Source organism: Neopelma chrysocephalum, unplaced genomic scaffold (assembly GCF_003984885.1).
Source record: "Neopelma chrysocephalum unplaced genomic scaffold, ASM398488v2 Primary Assembly neopelma1_23b, whole genome shotgun sequence".
NCBI classification, from domain to species: domain Eukaryota; kingdom Metazoa; phylum Chordata; class Aves; order Passeriformes; family Pipridae; genus Neopelma; species Neopelma chrysocephalum.
This window is the reverse complement of record NW_020897692.1, coordinates 3,894,206-3,914,145: the sequence shown is the minus strand read 5'-3', so window position 1 is coordinate 3,914,145 and position 19,940 is coordinate 3,894,206. Positions and strand designations below refer to the sequence as shown.

At 37.7% G+C, this 19,940-nt stretch overlaps 1 protein-coding gene across 8 annotated transcripts in view; it reads right to left on the bottom strand.

The window, feature by feature from the left end:
* EPHA7 (EPH receptor A7) overlaps nt 1-19,940 on the bottom strand; it is a 167,991-nt gene that overhangs the window by 112,850 nt on the left and 35,201 nt on the right. For all 8 annotated transcript variants that reach the window (XM_027694992.1, XM_027694972.1, XM_027695008.1 and 5 more), the window contains exon 4: nt 125-280. In XM_027694992.1, coding sequence (XP_027550793.1) covers nt 125-280 — 156 coding nt within the window. The remainder of the gene's footprint in view (nt 1-124; nt 281-19,940) is intronic.

Below are 19,940 nucleotides of genomic sequence, written 5' to 3'. Positions count from 1 at the left end.
TTCATTTACTGCTGCAAAGGTACTTTTCAAACACAGGAAAAGCCAGACAAAACTACTTGCTGCAAGTGGCTGCACCTGGTTGGTTAAGCAATGTCCCTTACTATTAAATTCATGACTCACTCACTTGTGCATGCGACATATGGTGGATCAGAAGGTGCTCTATAATAGCTATCTTCACAGTCGCATCTTGAGGATCCTTCCTTGTCAGAGAAGCTGTGGGTAGGGCAGCGGGAGCACTGCAGATCTTGTGAGGAGGATTTGTAGAACCCACGGCCACAAGCTAAGGCAGAACAAAACAAATTAAGGTTTAGATTTGCATGGACCTCTATTCTGATCTTTTTTTGCTTCTATTACATGAGGTACACATTCCTGTAAACGTCTATCCTGCCCATTCTGTTATGTTGGCTCAAGCAAGACATTATGCTAACAATTTCTTTTTCTTCAGATGATGCTGTTAATGATTTTGTGGCATTTTTATGAGTTCAAGTATACACTACATATACCTCAACAACGGGCAGTACAATATTTTAAAACAGAGGGCCGCATAAATACAGCAAGCACCTGTTTTTCACCAAAGAAGAGTACAATAATGGAATGAAACACCTGGATGCCTGCAATAGGCCTAAACAAGGGAAACCCAGTCTTGAGACCTGATCTAAGGCCACTGAAGCATTTCTGGTATCTGAACTAGTTGTTTTGGAATTAATGGAGAAAAATTTTTTCTTCCCTGATCTGAGAAACCCAAATAAGTTGTAACCCACCAGCAAACCCTGATCCTTAGGAAAAGAATGAGGTGTGATCACTTGTTGGAAAGATGACTCTGGTAGGAACAAACAAAGAGGAGAGCAGACAGCGTAAACTGCACAATAGGTTTTTCCAGTTTCACAGAAACACACAAGTAGGTTGAAATTAATTTACTGAAACTTTCAAGAAGTAGATAAAAGGTAGACAATTGGAAATATTCATATAAGACGATTTCTTACTTTGGTAAGCCTGCTGGGAATCCATGAAAGTAAAAAATTGTGTTTTGTTCTAACACTGATGTTCAGAAATACTTCTTGCAGTTCCAAAGGCAGAAACACCCATAAAACACACCTACCATGATACTTACAAACAACCTGAGCACCACAACCTAGACAGCCCGGTTAAGCATGTATAAACTATGAGAGGGAAGTGGGGATCAGACAACTCTAAAACTGGAAACAGGTTAAGACTCAGTTTCAGCACTGAGGTTATGGACAAACTTATGAATACTGTCAACATGCAAAACAAAACATAAAAGTCCTCCAGAACTTTCTAATAAAGCAGAGGGTTTTTCAACCACACTATTTTATTCTTTTTTTTTCCAACCCCAACAGACAGTCTAACCTTCTTAAGCCACCACCTGTATGCAAAGAAAAGGGACAGCGGGTGAAACTTAGTACTGGGTATCAAAATATTAAAGCTAGTTAAATAGTCATTCTGAGTTCAGAGAGAAAGAATTTACTTTGATTATATTCATATTTGCTTGGATATTTTCTCAGAACAGAAATGCAAAGTATCAAAAGACACTGATATTTGGAACAGTTATTTCAGTTGTCTGGTACTGCAGTGATGGAAAGAGCATGAAAACAACGAGCTTCATCCAAATCTCACTAAGTCGATGAGGAGAACCTTTGACTTTCATAGCCTTTGGACTGGACCCATAGTGTAACTATAGCAATATGATTACTATTAACCTGATTAATGTTATGTAAGCAAAAAAAAAAAAAGGAGGCAATACTTAAGATAACAGTAGATTGAAGTTGATGAATTATGTAAATCAGTAGTGTATCACACCAGTATAAACCAATAGGAAATACTGGCTCTCTATTACTCTGTCTATTATTCTTTTTAAGGAAAAATATGCTTAAAGGACATAAATTGCCATAACATTTAGAGTTTGTTGTGCTGAAAAAAAAACAGCGGATGGAAGCTAAATTACCTGGCAGAGCAAATTAGCATGCAAAGCTTGTATCCTTTGACTTTGACAAAGGGGCACGAGTTTGCACTAGAAGAAAATCTAGTCCTTCTTGCAAAATATGCTGTAGTTTGATTCTACCACAGTAGCTATTATATATGCTACTTACAAAAGAAGTCAGAAAAAATTTTGGAGAAGCACTTCAGACAAACATGACCCATGAATTCATAGTTCTGGCAAATTCAACTCAGAATTACCCTTTTACACCTTTATTCAATATTGTTTCAGAATTTCCTGACAAAAGAGCACAAAAGCTGAACTGATTCGAATGCATGTACCTAAGACATATTTAAACTTCTGTCTGCTTTTTCAGTACTTGCAATTGAAATGTAGCTAAAATTACCAAAAACAGTTTCCTGCCTTTCTTAAATAGTCATGTTCCTCCCATACCAAAAAAACACTGGACAAATACACAGGATCTTCCAACACGTAGTTCCTCTGCAAAGCAAAGAGCAACTTAAAAGGCAAAGATCCCTACTGTTTTTCCAGTCTGTCCTTCTCAGCAGGGAACATTACACAGCAAAGATGCAGAGAGTAAGAGATTTCAGACAGAAATAACAAAACGTAAACAGAAAACTCCTTTTCGTTTTGTTTTTTTTTTTTCTGAAGACTTGATCGAGACATTTATATGCTTTGTCACTCACTATTTAAAGTAAGTGTGCATTTCTTACTACAGTTCAAAGGATGTGAATATCTGTGACTAGTTTACATGACTGAAAGCCAATTATTCTTCTGCACAGCTTACCACAGGCAGCAGTTTCAGGCATTCATACCATGCTACCATTCCATTAGCTTTTTGTCCACTAAGAGGCTTGTGACAACATTTAATAACCATTTCTTCAACTTATAAATCCCTGAGATATAAAGGGCAGAATATTCCAGCACTGAAATTTTTAACAGTATGAAAATAGCACTTTTAAAAAGGATTTTTAAAAACTTCAGAGTTCTTCAGAAAGAAGGCTACACAGGGCTATACACTATAATTAAAGGTATAATTGGAGGAATACAACTAAATTATTCTCCTATCTATCTTCATAAAACTAAATTTATCACAAAAAAATGGATTTTTCAGCCTAGCAGTGGAATTCTTCTATTGCTCGAAAATTGTGGACCTATGCATCCTTATCTTTTTTTGACATATATCATTGTCCTTGCAAAGAAATTTACAACTGAAAACTCTACCAAGACAGTGTTGCACAGACCACTTATGAAGGTGTGAGAACTCGACAGTGAGCTATACAGATCACAGATGGAAATTAATCCATTGAAAATACTGGTTTGACTCTTTTTTCCCCCCTCCTTTTTGTCCTATCTTTCCAAATTGCCATAGTGTATTTTTTTATATTACAAGTAATTTCAAAATATTGTTTCATTCTACACTATTTTAATTCCACATATTTTGATCCAATTTAGTTCTTCATGCAATATTTTTAAGATTACAGGGACAGGTGGTATAAAATCCCCACTCCTACTACCTCCATAAGAGACATTAAAAAATGCTAATTGTAAAAAACAAAAACAAAACCACACATATTAGCCAAACATCAATCAGAGCTCTGTAAATTCAAATCTAAAGGTATAAAAAGAGGTACAGTTACACAAAAGTATCTCATGGCAAAGCTTGAGGCAACTCGACATTTGATCACATACATTTTAATATTCCCCTTCATTAGTGCAGTACTCCTTCCCTATAAAAGGGAATCAAGGCACAGAACTCAAGCAATGATAGAAGATACACAGAAGGGTATAACTGGTGAGGCAGCACACTGATGTTGTAGCTCTAATCCTCATTATTGTTGATCTGAGTAAAATGTGAACTCATTTGATGTTCCTCAGGCAAGTTAAGATCCAGGAGTAGTTTAGCAACTGAAGGACTTCTAGGGTACTGGAAAGGACAAGGCAGGAGTGGGGAGAAAGGGAAGAAAGCCAGCACAAAATACGATTTCCTTCCATTCAATGTCTTGTGTCATTTACAGTTGCTAATTTAAAAGAACAGCTCTTCCCAGATAAAGCTCCCATTTTGTTCAAACAGCTGCTCCAAAGTCTTACATGTTACTGACAGCACAAAGACAGAACAGCACCTACAGCCTGACCTCAAGCAGTCTTCAAACAACACAAGAATTAGTTTTTAATTCTTTCCCCATATACTACAAAATCAATAAATAATGGAGAAAGTTTTGCTTCAGCCAAGGCACAATTCTTTGCTTAATATCTTAGCCTTACAATCATTAGGGACTGTCCATTAGTGACCCTCTCAGGGCTGACCAGCACCTTGGATTTGTTCACTTTTCTGCAATAGCCATGGCTGCTCCTCAGAGCAAATCTTCCCACATCCACTGTAAAGAAAAGAGATTTCTCTTGTTGGGAAGCTGGCAGAGTTCCACTGTGAAATACAAAGCTCATACGAACAAACTCTCTTGGATGAGAGAGCTTCCTTATGCCATGGAGCTGCAGGTTGAAACTGAGCAGGGCATTGCTGCTTCATAATTAAACTTTCTTGCCTGGAAGCCCTAAATAAAGTGGTACACTCTCCTGGTTGTATGCCATGAAAGACCCTGGTGAAGATCATACTAGCAGTCCTTCTTGGCTTGGACTAAGTTGCTTTCTTCTTGTACATCCAGTAGCACTCAGTCGTAACAAGGACGTGTGGGTGACAATAGAGCCTGACACATGGCTGGGCAGCTGCAGCATGAGTGCACGGTACCCACTTGAGTACATGTCTTAGCATATGCCATTGCAGTCTGTGCATTCACAAACATTTTTAGCCAGTATGTCTGGTATCCTTTAGGGTCTACACAAATACTGTAAATAACGGAATTTGCAAAGCCAAAAGTAAGTACTGAGGAATTAACACACTTGTGGCACAAGAAGGCACAAGCTGCTGACTTCAGCTTATGGAGAAAAATAGCAGCTCCTCTGCTGTGAGCTCATCCCATGCTTTAGTGGCCTGGTAGAGACCAAGTAATGTATGTTTTTATTTTCATATTTATAAAAAAAAAATTCAAAGAACCTCTGGAGAAGAGAATTAAGGCAGATGTAGAGAGCAACAAACAGCAGTCTGGAGTCCCACTTGTCGGACAGGAAAAATGGGACGTGGTAAGTACTGTTCGTTTTTATGTCACTATAAACACTATGGGACTCCTTTTGCATCTAGAAAAACTAGGGAACTTAAATTGGGAGTGATGATGGAAATATGGTGAGGGGTATGAGTGACATATGTAACAAGGGATGTTTATATAACCAAAGGAGAAAGAATAAACAGTTATAGGGCAGTGATGCATTAATCAAGAAAATGCTTTGCTACTACAATAATACAAATTTAAAAAAAAAAAAAAAAATCTCTATTTGTAGAAGTACAGGGTTTCCCAGGTGGTATATCAGCTTAAGACTTACAGGGCACACAATTGTTTCAGCATATTAGACACCTGATTGAACATGGTTTTTGATAATAATTTTTGAGTTTATACGAAAATAATGAAATGTAATGAGTCGCAAAGAGGTGACTGCACTAATTACTGTTTGATCCCGTTATAAAAAGTAGACTCATGTAAAAGGAGAAAAATACTCTAGCAGAACTAGAGAGCTTGTCTGTTTATTCTGATTTGCTTGCCTTTCCCTGAGTTTGCCATCACTAGTAAGTCTTAGTGGTGTATGTGACACAATTTCATGCAAACTTAAGGAGACGAAACTAATATTTAAAATACAATACTTTTTCAAAGCCAGTGTCAAAGGAGTAATCACAGAGTTTCAGTGACACTAGTATTACTTATGAACTTGGGGTACAAGGCTGATCCCACTGAGCACCATTGTAAATTGACTGCCCATCCTGGGAGAGCTCAGGTTTTCCCCTGGGTTCCTCCCTTCTCTTTACTTGAATAAATTGACTGTATATTAAAGTGATCCTATACATTGAACTTTTCCCTACAAGCACTGGCTAGAATTTGTTTTATATCTGTGAGAGCATAACTCTCCATTCTTGTGATTTGTTATCAACTCCCTACCTTTCTACCCTCCCCAAGCCTGAGAAAATTAAAGACAATTCAGCTAACCCTCTTTTCACAGAAATTACGTATACACAAAAAGTGTGTGCAGATGTTTCCTGGATGAAGTTATGCAGCTGCAAAGACCTTATTAATGATAAAATGCAAAATGGATTGTTCTGTAATTGAAACTCTCTGGGGGTCTGATAGATTTGAAAATTAACACACACATATGTATGGTCAGGACATAGATGGATGCTGTTAGATTATTTATTACCGATGGATATTTTAGCTAATGCAGAAAAAAGAGATGGTCTTTCTACGCTAGAGCTTTCAGATACTTGCTTCATATTATTGTCTGTGGTTCCATAACTCAGGACTAAAAGCACAGCTTGCAGAAACGGTACTCCCACTGCTAGTGTTGCTGACCTCATCTACGATGGACAGGTCTAGAATCTTTATTTTAATCCTATTGACAGTGCCTCAGTGGGAGTAATTATAACAGTCGGCCACAAATCCAGACCTCCTGTCACTGATATATTAGGGTTTTTCACAACCAAAATGAGCAGCAGGCAAGGAGGATAAAAGCAACATGGGGTAGTGATTATAATAAAATTTGTCAACCCCATTCTGTATTAACCTGCTACAAACACATGACAATTTGGCATGGGAGACATCAGAAATACAAAAGGTTTAATCTTTCACAGTATCAAAATTAAAATTTTGAAAATCGTTTGAGGGACATTGTTCTCTCAACAGATACTTGGCTGGTAGATTACAACATCAGCCACAGGCAGTTTTCAGCCAAAGTCTCTAAGAAGTTTAGATAAACTGAAAGCAGACCATTAGAAAACAATTCCCAACTGTGGATTTCAATATGAAATACTAGACATAAGAAATCCAGTAACAAAAAGAGACTTTATAACCTCTGATCCTCTTTTCCAATAATTTGTGTATGTTCAAGTCTTGACTGTGTTTGAAACTGTAAATTATTTTTATAGTGAAAGATGGCATCTGTTATGCCTTCTCTGGTACCTAATATATATTGTTTTATAAGGAGCTTAGACTGTAGTATTTTATTTGTCTAACTACTATGCAATGCTAAATGTCTAACTTAAAAAGAAGTTTATTTTAGCTTGATTTTTAAACTGCGATAGCATCTAAAGATTATTCATGTTTCAACCAAGGAATTATGTTGTATGGTTTAGCCAGAGTAAACTCAAGACCCTTAACAGTGCCTCAGCTATAGTGTGAATGACATATCTAAACAGGGCTGTCCCATGGCTGCATACCATCATCCACTGAATGTTTGTTGTTGCCTGTCAGGAATCTCTCAGACTTCATTTCCCAAGCCTACTATGCCCTTGTTGTCCAAAATCCTGCTAATGTCTTTTGAGAGGTGTTCACATACTACTGGTCATTCAAATAGGGATCCAGAAGGAGAATGCTTGCTAAGTAAAAGTAACTTGTTCTGATTTTTCCAGTGAATGAAGTGAAAGCTTCGCCTCTCTACAAATCTTCTTAAAAAACAAAACAAAACCCCAAAACTGAGCATGTCATCACGTGTGCCTTTTTAACTTCTCTAGTTACAAAGAAACATAGACACAAAAAAGTACTCTGCTATTTTCCTGGCTAATTTATACACAAGGACAAGGTAATCAGATTGAAGAACATATCCTACAAATCAAAGAATACCCGATGTCACTATACCGTAACAGCAAAATTACTTTGAATCTAATCATTCTAAATGAGTACATAAAAGACTACATTTAAATGGCAGTTAGAGACACTGTAGCATATTCTGAGGAGAATTAATTAACTGGGTAAGCTAAAAGTTGTGCATTGAGGCTACGACATAACGTTTCTCTAAATTTTCAGTTTACAAGGATAAGGCATGTGCTTCTGTCATGGTTAAAGTAGGGTTTGTATTTTATTCCCTTTTTCCAACGTTGTTTTGGAGAAACTGTTCCTTTAAGAGCAAACCCCTCACCACAGCTGGGCAGGGGGTGAGTGGGAAGGAGTGAGCACTGGTATTCCTGGCTGCTGGGGCAGAAGCAGATCTCCCTCCATCTTGGACCACACCTCTGGCTGGTAGGGAAGAGAGAGAGAAAGAGAGAGACTCATAGACTGTCTGAGCCACCACTACACTGGCACCTTCCCCTGCACACCTGCCAGGGACTTCTTGAAAGGGAGCTGCCCAGGGCGTGGCAGAAAAATGAAAGGAGAAAAGATATTCTGGAAAAAAAAAAGATATTTCTGGCTTTTCTGTTCATTCTTTGCCTACTTTTTCCCCTTTTCTTCAACTATGCCCTTCCCTCAAGATTAGGTTTGCAAGGTGCTCAAGTAGCTTCTGCACAGAATTGAGTGACAGCTCAACTCATTAGCCAGCTTGGGAGCAAGTGCTCCACACTTTGCAAGACGTGGTGTAGGTTCATCACAAAAAAAATGAAGTTTTGTCAGCAGAAGAAATTTTATCTGTCTTTTTCAGAAGGTTCTCAGCCAGTCAGAGAATTAATGAAAAAATGCACCTGATTTGCTCATAGCTTCTGCGTCTTTAGGTTTCGGTTATTGCTCTTTCCTCTTTTATTGACTTGAGAATATTTAATTATAAACTTTTTTATATTTTTACTAAAAAATCCGTTAAAACAACATTGACTAAGAATTCAGCAAGTCTAAGACTATGAACTAACTTGTGTTATGGAAGTTATGATGGTCTGATAGGAAAGTTGTATGATTATCTAAATGAGCGGAATGATCACCAGACCACAGGCAACTGTGTCATCAAAAAGAAATTGGCTATGCAAACTACAATGTAAGTGGTGGTTTTTTTCTAAACAGATGTATGAAAAAATTATGCTAAATTTGTCACATTCCTGTAAAAATTTTTTTGTTGCTGGGGATTTTTTTTGTTGTTTTTTTTTTTCTTTTTACTTATACAAAATTCAACTCAGCCACAAGGAAAAAAAAAAACAAACCCATTCGTGATAAAATGCATATAATAGATTGTTTTAATGATTTTTTTTCTTTAATGATTTCTTTTCTTTCTTGCTTCCCTGTTCATGGGGTGTAGTTCAAACAATGAAGCAAGAAAGAAAATCCTTATAGCCTACAATATAGCCAGCTTACTAGCTTATACAGTGTTGCCACTTAAATAATAAATGGCTTACTGAGTTCATCAGGGACTTTTGACTAAACTCCTCTGATGTCACACAGGTTCTGTACAACCATACATTGTCTGTCCAAACATAAATGAACACTTTGAGGTGTCTAATGCACACTCAGACTTTGTGACTGCCAGCACGACTTAGGTACGTTTTCCTGTTGTTATGTAAAAAGAATGAAAAACATCAAAAAAAGGTCCAAGCAAACGAAAATAATGAAATTTGGGAAGGGGAGGGGCACATATTTAGTGTTCGCATGTTTTCTAAATAAAAATACAGTAAAATCTGACCACTGACAAATCATTTGGAAAATAATTTTAAAATAATTTGAAAAAACATCTTTGAATTTAAAGCCAACAAGATTCCCATGGTCTTCTTGGTCTTCTTACCTGACCTTCCAACGCAGCAAAGGCCTTTGGATTTAATGAAAAAATTTTAACCTCTAGCACTGCATTCAGTTCTGGGCCAGAACTGCGTTCAGTTCTCTCCAAAAGAAAGACATTGAGGTGCTGAAGTGTGTCCAGAGATGGGCACGGAGCTGGTTAAAAGGTCTGGAGCACAAGTCCTATGAGCAGTAGCTGAGGGAGCTGCAGTTGTTTAAGCTGGAGAAAAAGAGAAACCTTATCACTCTCTACAGAGGAGGTTGTAAGGAGGTGGGAGTTGGTCTCTTGTCCTAAATAACAAGCAACAGGACAAGAGAAAATGGCCTCGAGGTGCACCAGGGTGGGTTTAGTTTGGCTGCTAGAAAAAATTTCTTCACTGAAAGGGTTGTCAAGCACTGGAATAGGCTGACCAGGGAAGTGGTTGAGTCATCATCCCTGGAGGTATTTAAAAGATGTGTAGATGTGGCACTAGGGACATTGTTAAACGGTAGACTTGTTGGATTAATGATTGGAGTTGGTGATCTTAGGGGTGTTTTCCAAGCTAAATGATTACATGATTCTATGATATTAAAGGTAGAAATGTACAGTGGAACCTGAAAATACTGAGAACTAGGTAGGATCTTTTTTTTTTCCTTTTGATTTTTTAAGCAATTCCATTGTTTTAGAATCTTTTAGCCTCATTACCTGAAATCAAACAACCAAAGTTGGTCACTGTCTAAATAGCAACATTATTACACATTACCACTGCAACAAAACTACAATATCACAACCTCTTATAAGGAGCAGTGGACGTGTCCCCTGACATGAGAATCTCTAATGCCTATTAAGCCCCCCATAGGCTCTCATTTCCCTTGTCAAATGAACAGCCATTGCAACCGGACATGCCTATATTTTTAGCCACCAACGCACTTGCGACAAACGTGGGTAGAGCCCTTCCCAAATCTTCGTTCGTGGTGAACAGCCATAGTCTTGTCAGAGTCCTCTAATCAGAGAGTCACTGTATTTTTTCACCAAACCTTATAAAAACAGCTTACAAATATCTGAAAAACTCACTCCCTGGTTACCGTTATTCCCCCTTCCTGGGAGCAACACTGAGAAACTTCCAGGAGAAGAAATATAAATTGGTGAAGGGAGGACTTGTGATGATAGCTTTTCTGATGGAGTTGCTTCTAAATTAACATCAGAGGAACAGCAGAAATAGGGGTAACTTTCAGTCTATCATTGACATATGTCATCCAGGTCTGCCAGTAAAGGAGATCTAAGTGTGAAGAGATCAAAGTCTCCAACTTGCCTCTCATCCTTCGGAGTCATTCCTCAAAGGACGACTCTGGTGGCTGCGGGGGACAGATGGCTTATGTTCTCCCAGGAAGAGCAGATGCCTGCCGCTAGGCACTTCTCAGGCTGTCCACAGACTGGATTTACCCCTCTATAACTTTCCAGGAGAATTGACCTACCTGTCTGACCCCAACCATGGGCAAGCATGGTGGGACAGTCCAAACTCCTCTGGCCAGCTGGAGGATACCAGGCCAAGTTTTCCTTCCCAGGATGCCATGAACTTCACCTCTAAAAGCTTGCCTCTAAAAGCCTAGACATGTAGACTGTCTGTTTTTGCTCAAGGGCTCAACACTGATGTCCAAAATATAATGTAGACAACACATATGCTGACAAAGGAGTTCCCCAACAGCAATCTACTTCTGCAAAATATGAAGGTTACTTTATTATACAGGCATGATCGTTCATATGTCACTAAAGCCTTATTTACAAAAGCTTGTGACATACTACTCTAAAACTAAATTTTGTGCTGTTTGTTTTATTGGTTCCTCAATCCAGTTTACTCTACAGCCACTTAGCATCTCTGAAGGCACTAACACAGGAGCAGGGGGCTGTGAAATTGTGCAAACACTCCTTTCAGCAATAATGTTTAAACAATGCATTAATAACATGTAAAGTTAGTAAAAGTACAACCTGATATCTTCTTGTACTCTGTAGAGAGAACAGTTTGATCATTCTGGTTATCTTTATTCCATAGATTCCCTCTTCACACAGATAATTCCCTCCTGATACCCCAAAATCCTGTTCTGTAACTGTCCAGTTACAAATATAATAGGAGAGTTTCCTATGAAGGCCCCAGATAAACTGAAATCATTTTGGTTCATGTGAAATAACGGAGGTCCCTAGGGGGAATCTCAGATCTCTCTCAGATCTCATGGTTCAAGGATAAAGTACTCTGTAAAGCAAGTGGTGCAAATGGATCTATTCTATTTCTTCCTGAAGCTTTGAGACAATCAAAGTTGATGTGGATGTTTAATTTAATTTAACTGTAATTGGCTGGCAAGGAATAAATCTGGAGGGCTTACTCATAAAGTAGAACAGAAGCAGGCATCTCTATAAGCTTTCCAATTGAAATGAAATTAAAATAACTTAATAACATATTTTCGTTTCCTTTGGACAATGAGCTACCAATACCATACCAGGCCTCAACCCAGAAGAAATTTTTCACAGGTTTCTGTAACACATTCCTAAAGGCCATCATTATATAACAGGCAAATCCATCCAAACAAAAGACCAGCTTCCAAGAATCCGCAAGAGAGCAATGACTCCGCTTCTGCACAACAGTGCTATAGAATCTAAAAATATCTTTACTTGCATATCCTGGTCTCAGATATTCCTACATTTAATGCTGATTGTCCTACTTACTTAAAAAAATATGCTCATGCCTTTGAATCCATTGTGATGCTTTTGAAGGAACTTTAAGGAAAAAAAGCAACTGTTCTCCACAGTTCCCTTTGGCTTGGAATAGGAAGAAACAGAAATGCTGCCAGAAAGGAAACAAAAAATATACTCTAATTTCTTTAAGAAGGGACTCCCTTCCAGGTTCACAGAAGACAATAACATTTTTATCGGTGCATAGACTGGAAACTTAAACTGTGTGTGTAAGTATTTCATGATAATCCTTCAAAATAAAAATGGATTTAACCTCTTTATCTAAAGATTAGAGTGTTAGTTTATTAAGAGATTACAAACACACAACTCCCCTTCAATGAAAAAAAAGTAAAAATATAAAGGAAAAGCATTACTAGAATAATTCACTGATATGAAACTGAACTGATATGAAACTTCTGGGTTTGCTTCACTAAGTACGTGGTAAGAAAAAACATCACTTATTCTGACAGATTTATCTGTAGAAATTTTTATGAAAAAACTTTCTGGATTCACACAATGCTTTAATTTTAAATAGTGCAGCATGAGTTGTGATACTGTGAAATGAAGTTGTCTTTACTAATTGCATACTCTGAACAGAAGTGTGTCTTATAGCAGAGAGCATATCAAATCTGTCTGGCTGATCCTTATGATTCGGAAATGTCACGTTCTACTAAGCATGGAGAAAATAGGGAGGGGCAATAAAGTCGCTCAAAGATAGCAGCCATCCGAAAAGATGAAGAACACGCTGAGGAAAAGCAGACAACAGATTGCAGAGACAGAACAATCACAGATGGAGGCCAGGTGGGTGGGTCAAACCATTTTTTTATAAAAGGTTTATTTTCATATTTAAACAGTACCCCGTTGTGTAAATGTTCAGCAAAGAACTGATAAGAAAATGGATTTGTAAGTGCGTTTGAACAAACAACATGTCTTATAGTCAAGAGGGGCTTATTCATATATAATTAAGGAATAATGTGCATGGCTGAAGAGTGTATGATACTGCAAGTGATTAAATGCCACTGCAAAACAAAGGAGCTAGATATCCAAGGAAGCTTTACGGAACCAGCATGGAGCAATCTCAAAACATTAACTTTATTTTTTTTAAAGATGAGGATATTCATCTAACCATACAAAAGCTTTTTTTTCACTGAAAATACTGTGCGCTTCCACGCTGTTTCTGCCACACAATCAAGCTCTTTAACTAAGATTATCATGCTTTCTGTTTCAGTGTACACTACTATTACATTTAATCCTTTAAAACCCCTAAGAGAAGCGCTATGTACACATGCAATGCCCAGGTTCACTGGAACTGTGTGCAAGCTTAGTTCTCTGCAAATTTCCAAAAACTTACTGGCATTAGTCAGCTGAGTAATTACAGCCCTGAGGGCTTGATCCAAACCCACTGAAGTAATAGGTATCTTGGACAATGGATCACCTGAATCATGCAATAAAGACAAGGAAAATGAGGAAGATCAAAGGTCCACCTAGACCTCTGGTATTTCATAGCAAAGACTGCAGTATAGACACATGAACAATCTCTATTGCATCTTCCCAGCTGCCAGGCATATTTTCAAGAATACTAATATTCCAAGACATTTACAAAAGTTTTAAGGGTTTGGAAACTTAGAATTTCTATTTTGGGGGCTTTGTAATTATCATTTTTTATTTGCGTCTTGGGTTTCAACTTGTGAAAACTGAAAGAGAATAAAAAGAATGCTAATATAACATGAATGCATCGACATTCACACTTTTGTTTGGATACAGAGTGCACTTTTGAAGGTATTTCCCAGTTATCCATGCTTATTGTGTTTTGATTCCCAGCACAGGAATCTCCGAGCAAGTGAACTGGTTTGTTTTCAGAGGAAAATAAGAAGATGTGCTCCAAGAGTGAAACTAATGCATTCCAACCACAGTTGGAGCAGACTAGACCTACAACAAACCACCCCCCCCCGAAATTTATAGTGTGGACATCAAGTCCTCAGGATGAACTGTTTTGCTCTACAGTTCACTCCTATTGCTTCACGCTCCTTGCTAGTGACAGAATCATGACGGGAAAACATGAATTCTTTATTTAGAGAAGGTTTAATTGTTGGCTTTGACAAATCACTACATAAAATATATAACAGAGGTAGAAGTGACTCACCATCCTAATTGTGAACAATTTGGAACTCAAATGATTTTTTTTGCAAGTAATTCTTCAAACAGCTCTGTGTAGTTTGTTAGAAAGGCAAATTTATAGGTCTTGGTTCCTCGGTTCTCAAGAAACTGCATACTTCTTTGAAAAAAGAGGAAGATACTGAAAAATCAAAACAAAAATACTGAAGGAAGCAGGTTGTTATAGTCACAACCAAAGAGAAAACAAAAAAGCAAAGAAAATAAAAGATGGTTAATGTAAGTCGGGGGGGAGAAAAAGCGAATTTATATAAAGTTCACTAACAGGCAAGGAGGCCCAGTTTGCCCTTGCATAAGGTTTATGCAGTTCCCAGAAGAAACTGTCCATGCTAGGGAAGTGCCATCACAGCCCATGGCAGAATTTAGTTTTCCACTTAGGATGGAATTTAAGGCTTTTAATTAGGCAGCTCTATTCAAAAATGATTTTTTCATTCTCAAATGGAGGGACTGCCAAGGAAGAAATAAAACATAACTCAAGAAGGTGTGAAAGTCATGGCAATGGCCCAGGGGACAGCAGACAGTGCCACTGATAGAAAGCATTCCCTGATATCTTCCTGGCCTGTAATACATTTCCATCTTCAGTTCTGCTACATTACCCAAAAGCATCTGGGTCCCCTAGTATGGCTCTCCTTCTCCCCCGTTCTTCCAATTTTCTCCATTAAATACTAAAGTCTTTTTCTGAATGATAAAAAATAGAAGTAATTGAATATAATTTAAATATAATTTAAATATAAGTAATTTAAATGAAGTTAATTTTATAATAAAAAAAAACTGAACAAATGCAGAGAGCAAAGTGGCTACGGAGGTCCATTAGGAGCCAAGGAATAGGGCTGAACAATGGGAAACAGAACAGGCATGCAGTCCTCATGTGGGGCTCAGTTCCTCCCCTTCCCAACTTTTTCTAATCGCTCAGCCAGATGCATTTCCATTACACAACCCACGTCCTTATCATCAGCACGCACACCAGTCCAGCAGACCCACTGATCTCAAATGGGTCTCCTCTGAGGCAGTGACAGGAAAGCTATACAAAGGAAAAAGGTTGGCCAACTCTGACACTGAATTTAAATATGAAGTCAGACTGGGACTTGGGCATCCTGAGTCTCCCTTGAGGGCTTCAGCAGGGAAAAAAGGGGCTATTGGGAAGGGAAACATCAACAAAAACTGCAGCAATGTGATACAGAGCATGAATATTTTTAGAGAAGTCATCCAAATTAATCTCTTGATCTCCACTGCCCAGTTTACAACAGGCCACAGATTAAATATATTCAGGATGTGTTTTCTCCCAAGATTACAACACCTAAATTTCAGTGTCAATATGTTAGTGCTTACACGTGTAATGTGTAGCTTCGTTCTCATTGGAGTCTATGGAGACCCTGGACTCAGTTCTCAGTTGCTGAAGGCTATCCCGCGAGGTTCTCAGCTAATGGTCCAAAAGAATATAGGTCTTCTGTGACGTCTGTATCACATCTGTCAACCCACACAAATGTTCTGCATACTACACACCACCTCAAACAAGACCAGACAAACAATGTTTACAAACCCAACCATAGCGTCTTGGAAATGGTCAGTGGAATTGCTCTCCAGTCAAGAGCATCAAATAAATCCTTCTCTAAGTTACTTGTCCTGGCATGCCAACATATAGAGCATCCAGTCATAAGAATTACCAGTAATCCTCAAATGGCACCCAACTGCATAGCCTCATAAAATACCTCCTGATTTCATATGCAATAAGTTCATCTGGCATCCTATGATAGCTGGGTAGTGATGAGAAATTAGAACAGTAGATTATCCACAATTCTTTAATATAGGTGCCTCTATCAAGTACCAAATAGATCCATACACAGTGTTGTAGAGCTTTCTATAGCTTGTCACACAAAATCTTGGTGACTGTACTGAAATAAGTAATGTATGCCTACAGGGAATGAGATATCCAGCTGAGGTTTGCATATTTGAGCTTTTGAGTAAAGAACTGGTGTACTTTAACTAGTTCTCAAAATTCAAAAAAAAATACTGGTGCAGTCAAGCTGTTTATGACTATGTTAGGTTATTATGATGTTTATGTGGATGGTGATGAAAATTAATTTCATATGAATGCAAACACTAGCTGGCAATTTCCTGCATTACAGTAGCAGTACAGATAGGACACACAGTTGAAGAATCTTAATTTGTGGGCACATATATACCCGTGCATGCTTCACGAGCATTCATATTTCAGTGATACAACTCTCTCTACTGGCCTATCATGCAGCCAAAGATGAATGGTAGGAGTAGTAAATAGTTTGGGTGAACCAAGAACAAGTAAACATGCTCAGTTATTAGTGACTGTAGAATGGTATTAAAGACTTTATCAAGTACACATTGATTATTAAGAGAAAGAAAAAAAACAACTTTTTCTTTTCATCTTTCATCTTTCTTCAAACTTTGGAACAAACTAACGTATGACATTGAAATAGCAGATGCAAAAGCCATATATTGGGCTTATTGCCACTATATGCATGAAGCTACAACAAGCATTAATTATGGACTCTTCTGGGGGATGTCTTCTGGGGAATCTCTAATTAACATGCTACTCCCTGCACTACAAAGTGTGCCAACCCCTTTGCCCAGCCACTAATTCTTATGTTGAATTACTAAGGCACCTTTGTGCATTTTTGTGCCCTTTTGGTTTCCTTATCCTATAAGGCCTGTAAGTGGTTGAAACTCTAATATGCATTTAAGCTGCACATTTTAAGACATGATAATTATTGTTAACTTTGTCAAAACAAAATGCCACTCAGAATAAGGAGCTCTAAGATGTAAAAGCAATGCAAAGCTCACTGAAATCTTTCTCAAACGCAGAGAGAGGTTTTGACTATGTGTGCAAACACTTCTGACATCAGAGTGACTTTATTGGACATTATTTGCAAGAATGAGCCCAAATGTACATCAGCACTCCAGGCATGCCAGTTTTCAAACAGTAAGGTTTCCAACAAGAACTTCTAGATGGACTTAAACCAACATATCCTCCAATCTGCACTCTGCACTTAAGTTTTTCCAGTAGTATCAGAGATTTCAAACAGCCCATACTTTGTGTTGGATTTTCACTCATCCTCCTTCAGTCCTGAATGTAGGACATATTGTGCATTAGCAATCAAAACAAAACTGTTTCATCAAAGTCTGATAATGGGAGCTAGTGAAAAAGAAATGGAATTTAATGTGAAAATAAGCATTGCTAGGGTTGATATACTGATTGCTTTTTTTTCTTATTTCTTTTTTTTTTTTAACTGAATTCACTTACAGCATCTGCTTTGTGTTTGGAGTGAAGCTGCTATAAAATTTTCTGTTAGCCGTAATCGGTCTGCAGAATTAAGGGCTACTGTTGTAAAATTTAGAAATACAGACACTTGACCTTTTCTGTGATGATGTTTCTACAACAGCCTTTGGCAGCAAAGCCCATAGTCTAATCGATCGTATAGTAATTGTCCTAAAACTTAATATAAATTATTCCTGACATTGCTTAAGCAATTTACGTCCACTGACATATGGAAACAAAATACTCCTTTTTCCTTTGTCGCACTCTGTAACAGGTTGGCAGACTTAAGATTTTACATAGATAAAAGAGTTCATGTGTTCTGACCTGCTTAAAAAAAACAAAAACAACACAACCCCAAAAAATCCATAAAATATCTCAATCTTACAAATGAAGACAACAAATGCCAAGTCATGCTGGTAGCTCCCACCAATAAAAAAAAAAAGTGAAGCACCTCTTTCAGATGAGAAAATCAGAAGAGAACAGGGGACGAAGGAAAACGTCAGAGAGACCCAGAAAGCAAGATTAGGTAGAGTATAAGTGGTTTTACTAGTAAATCAAATCCAATAACACAAAACTTGAGGAAGGGATTGACTTGTGGTATTATCTAAGTCTATACTGTTCAGCTAAAGATTTGACAGGTATATAGTCCACTTACATGCAGCTCTTTACATATGCAGCAAAATTTATGTCTCCTGCTCAAATTTTATACCAGTTCTGTTAGACTTAAAAGATTGATTGCACTGCTGTTCTCATGAAGGTCAAACAGACAATGCAAACTTCTGTTGCTTTTAGTTCCTAAATTTCTGTAGTTACCTTAATTCCGTAGTGCGTAGGTCTACTTTATTAAGTCTGTAGCCATACTTAAATATATCAATGGGGTGGGAAAAGGTAATTTTCCTGTATAAAAGAATAATACAACATTTGGCAATCCATACATCTGCATTATCTCCTTAGTTTTCCTTTTGTACCAAAACCAGTTTAAAGCTGCAGTCACTTTCTTTATTCTCCATTTCTTTAAATAAAATTATTTTCAATTTCAATGAACTTGGGAAAATATTCCCTTGAAGTACCTATTCCTTGAAGGAATCATAAATCATAGCTTGGATGGAAAATGACCTTAAAGATTATCCAGTTCCAATCCCCCCCAACATTCCCACCCCCTGCCATGGGCAGAGAGACCTTCCACTAGACCAGTGGCCTTGAACACTTCCAGAGATGGGGAATCCACAGCTTCTCTGGGCAACAGATAAGTTGCTTAGAAGATGAGCACAGTAATTTGTCATCATGGTAATTCATTTTATCTCTTCTAGATTACTATTTTTATATCAGAGAATGTGTATGCTGTTCTTCTAGGCATACTGACATCTTACTGCCTTGTCTTCTTCAGCTTTAATTCCTGGCACTGAATACACCAAACCTGTCTGCCAATTTTAAATTCCTATTCCCACATTAGGGAACATACTTTTTCAGTGGGTCTGTCTTCATAGGCTCTTACTCTGAAGTGACCAAGCCAACAACAATATATGTGCAATGTTCCTATGTCACATCATGAACAGTGTTCAAAAAGAGAAGTTTAGTCATTCTTTTCATACGTTGTTCCAGCTGACGGCAATAGAGCCAAACATAAAATACAGGTTTTACTTCAAACTTATTTAATGCAAATACCTATAAGCCTAATGTATATTTTTGTATCTTTGTGATGATAGCCATCAAATTAGATTTCATATGAAGAGCTGCAGAAAGGCGGATACCCTATTCTTTTTAAATTTCATTAGTCATGATGAGGTACAGTACGGCCTGAAAATTTAGGTCTTATGGCTCTGTTCTGTTCTAAGCAGAAGTATAAAGTAGAAGTGGAACAAATCCATACCTGATTTTGAGATTTCATTCTACTTCTTTGTTAACTACAATAGGTGTTTTGTCCAGTTTTACAGGCTAAGCAGTTTTCTTCACGGGAGAAAATTATTTAGAAGGAGCACTGCTCAGTAACAAGGGTCCTAAGTCTAAATTTTTATTTTGGATGTATTCCCCACTTTGGCACTTAACTTTGTGACCGGAGCCAACTCAATTTCTCTTGTTTTCTCTATCTTCTCAGGTTAAATAATGAAAAATAGGAGTAAAGAGGGAATATATTCCCATTCAGCATATGGACAGGAGTACCTCAGAATCAACTGATTCCTCTTCTTAAAGTCTGGTTGAAACATTTAGGCATTAATACCCTAAACAGCAACAACAGCCTTCAGTAAAATC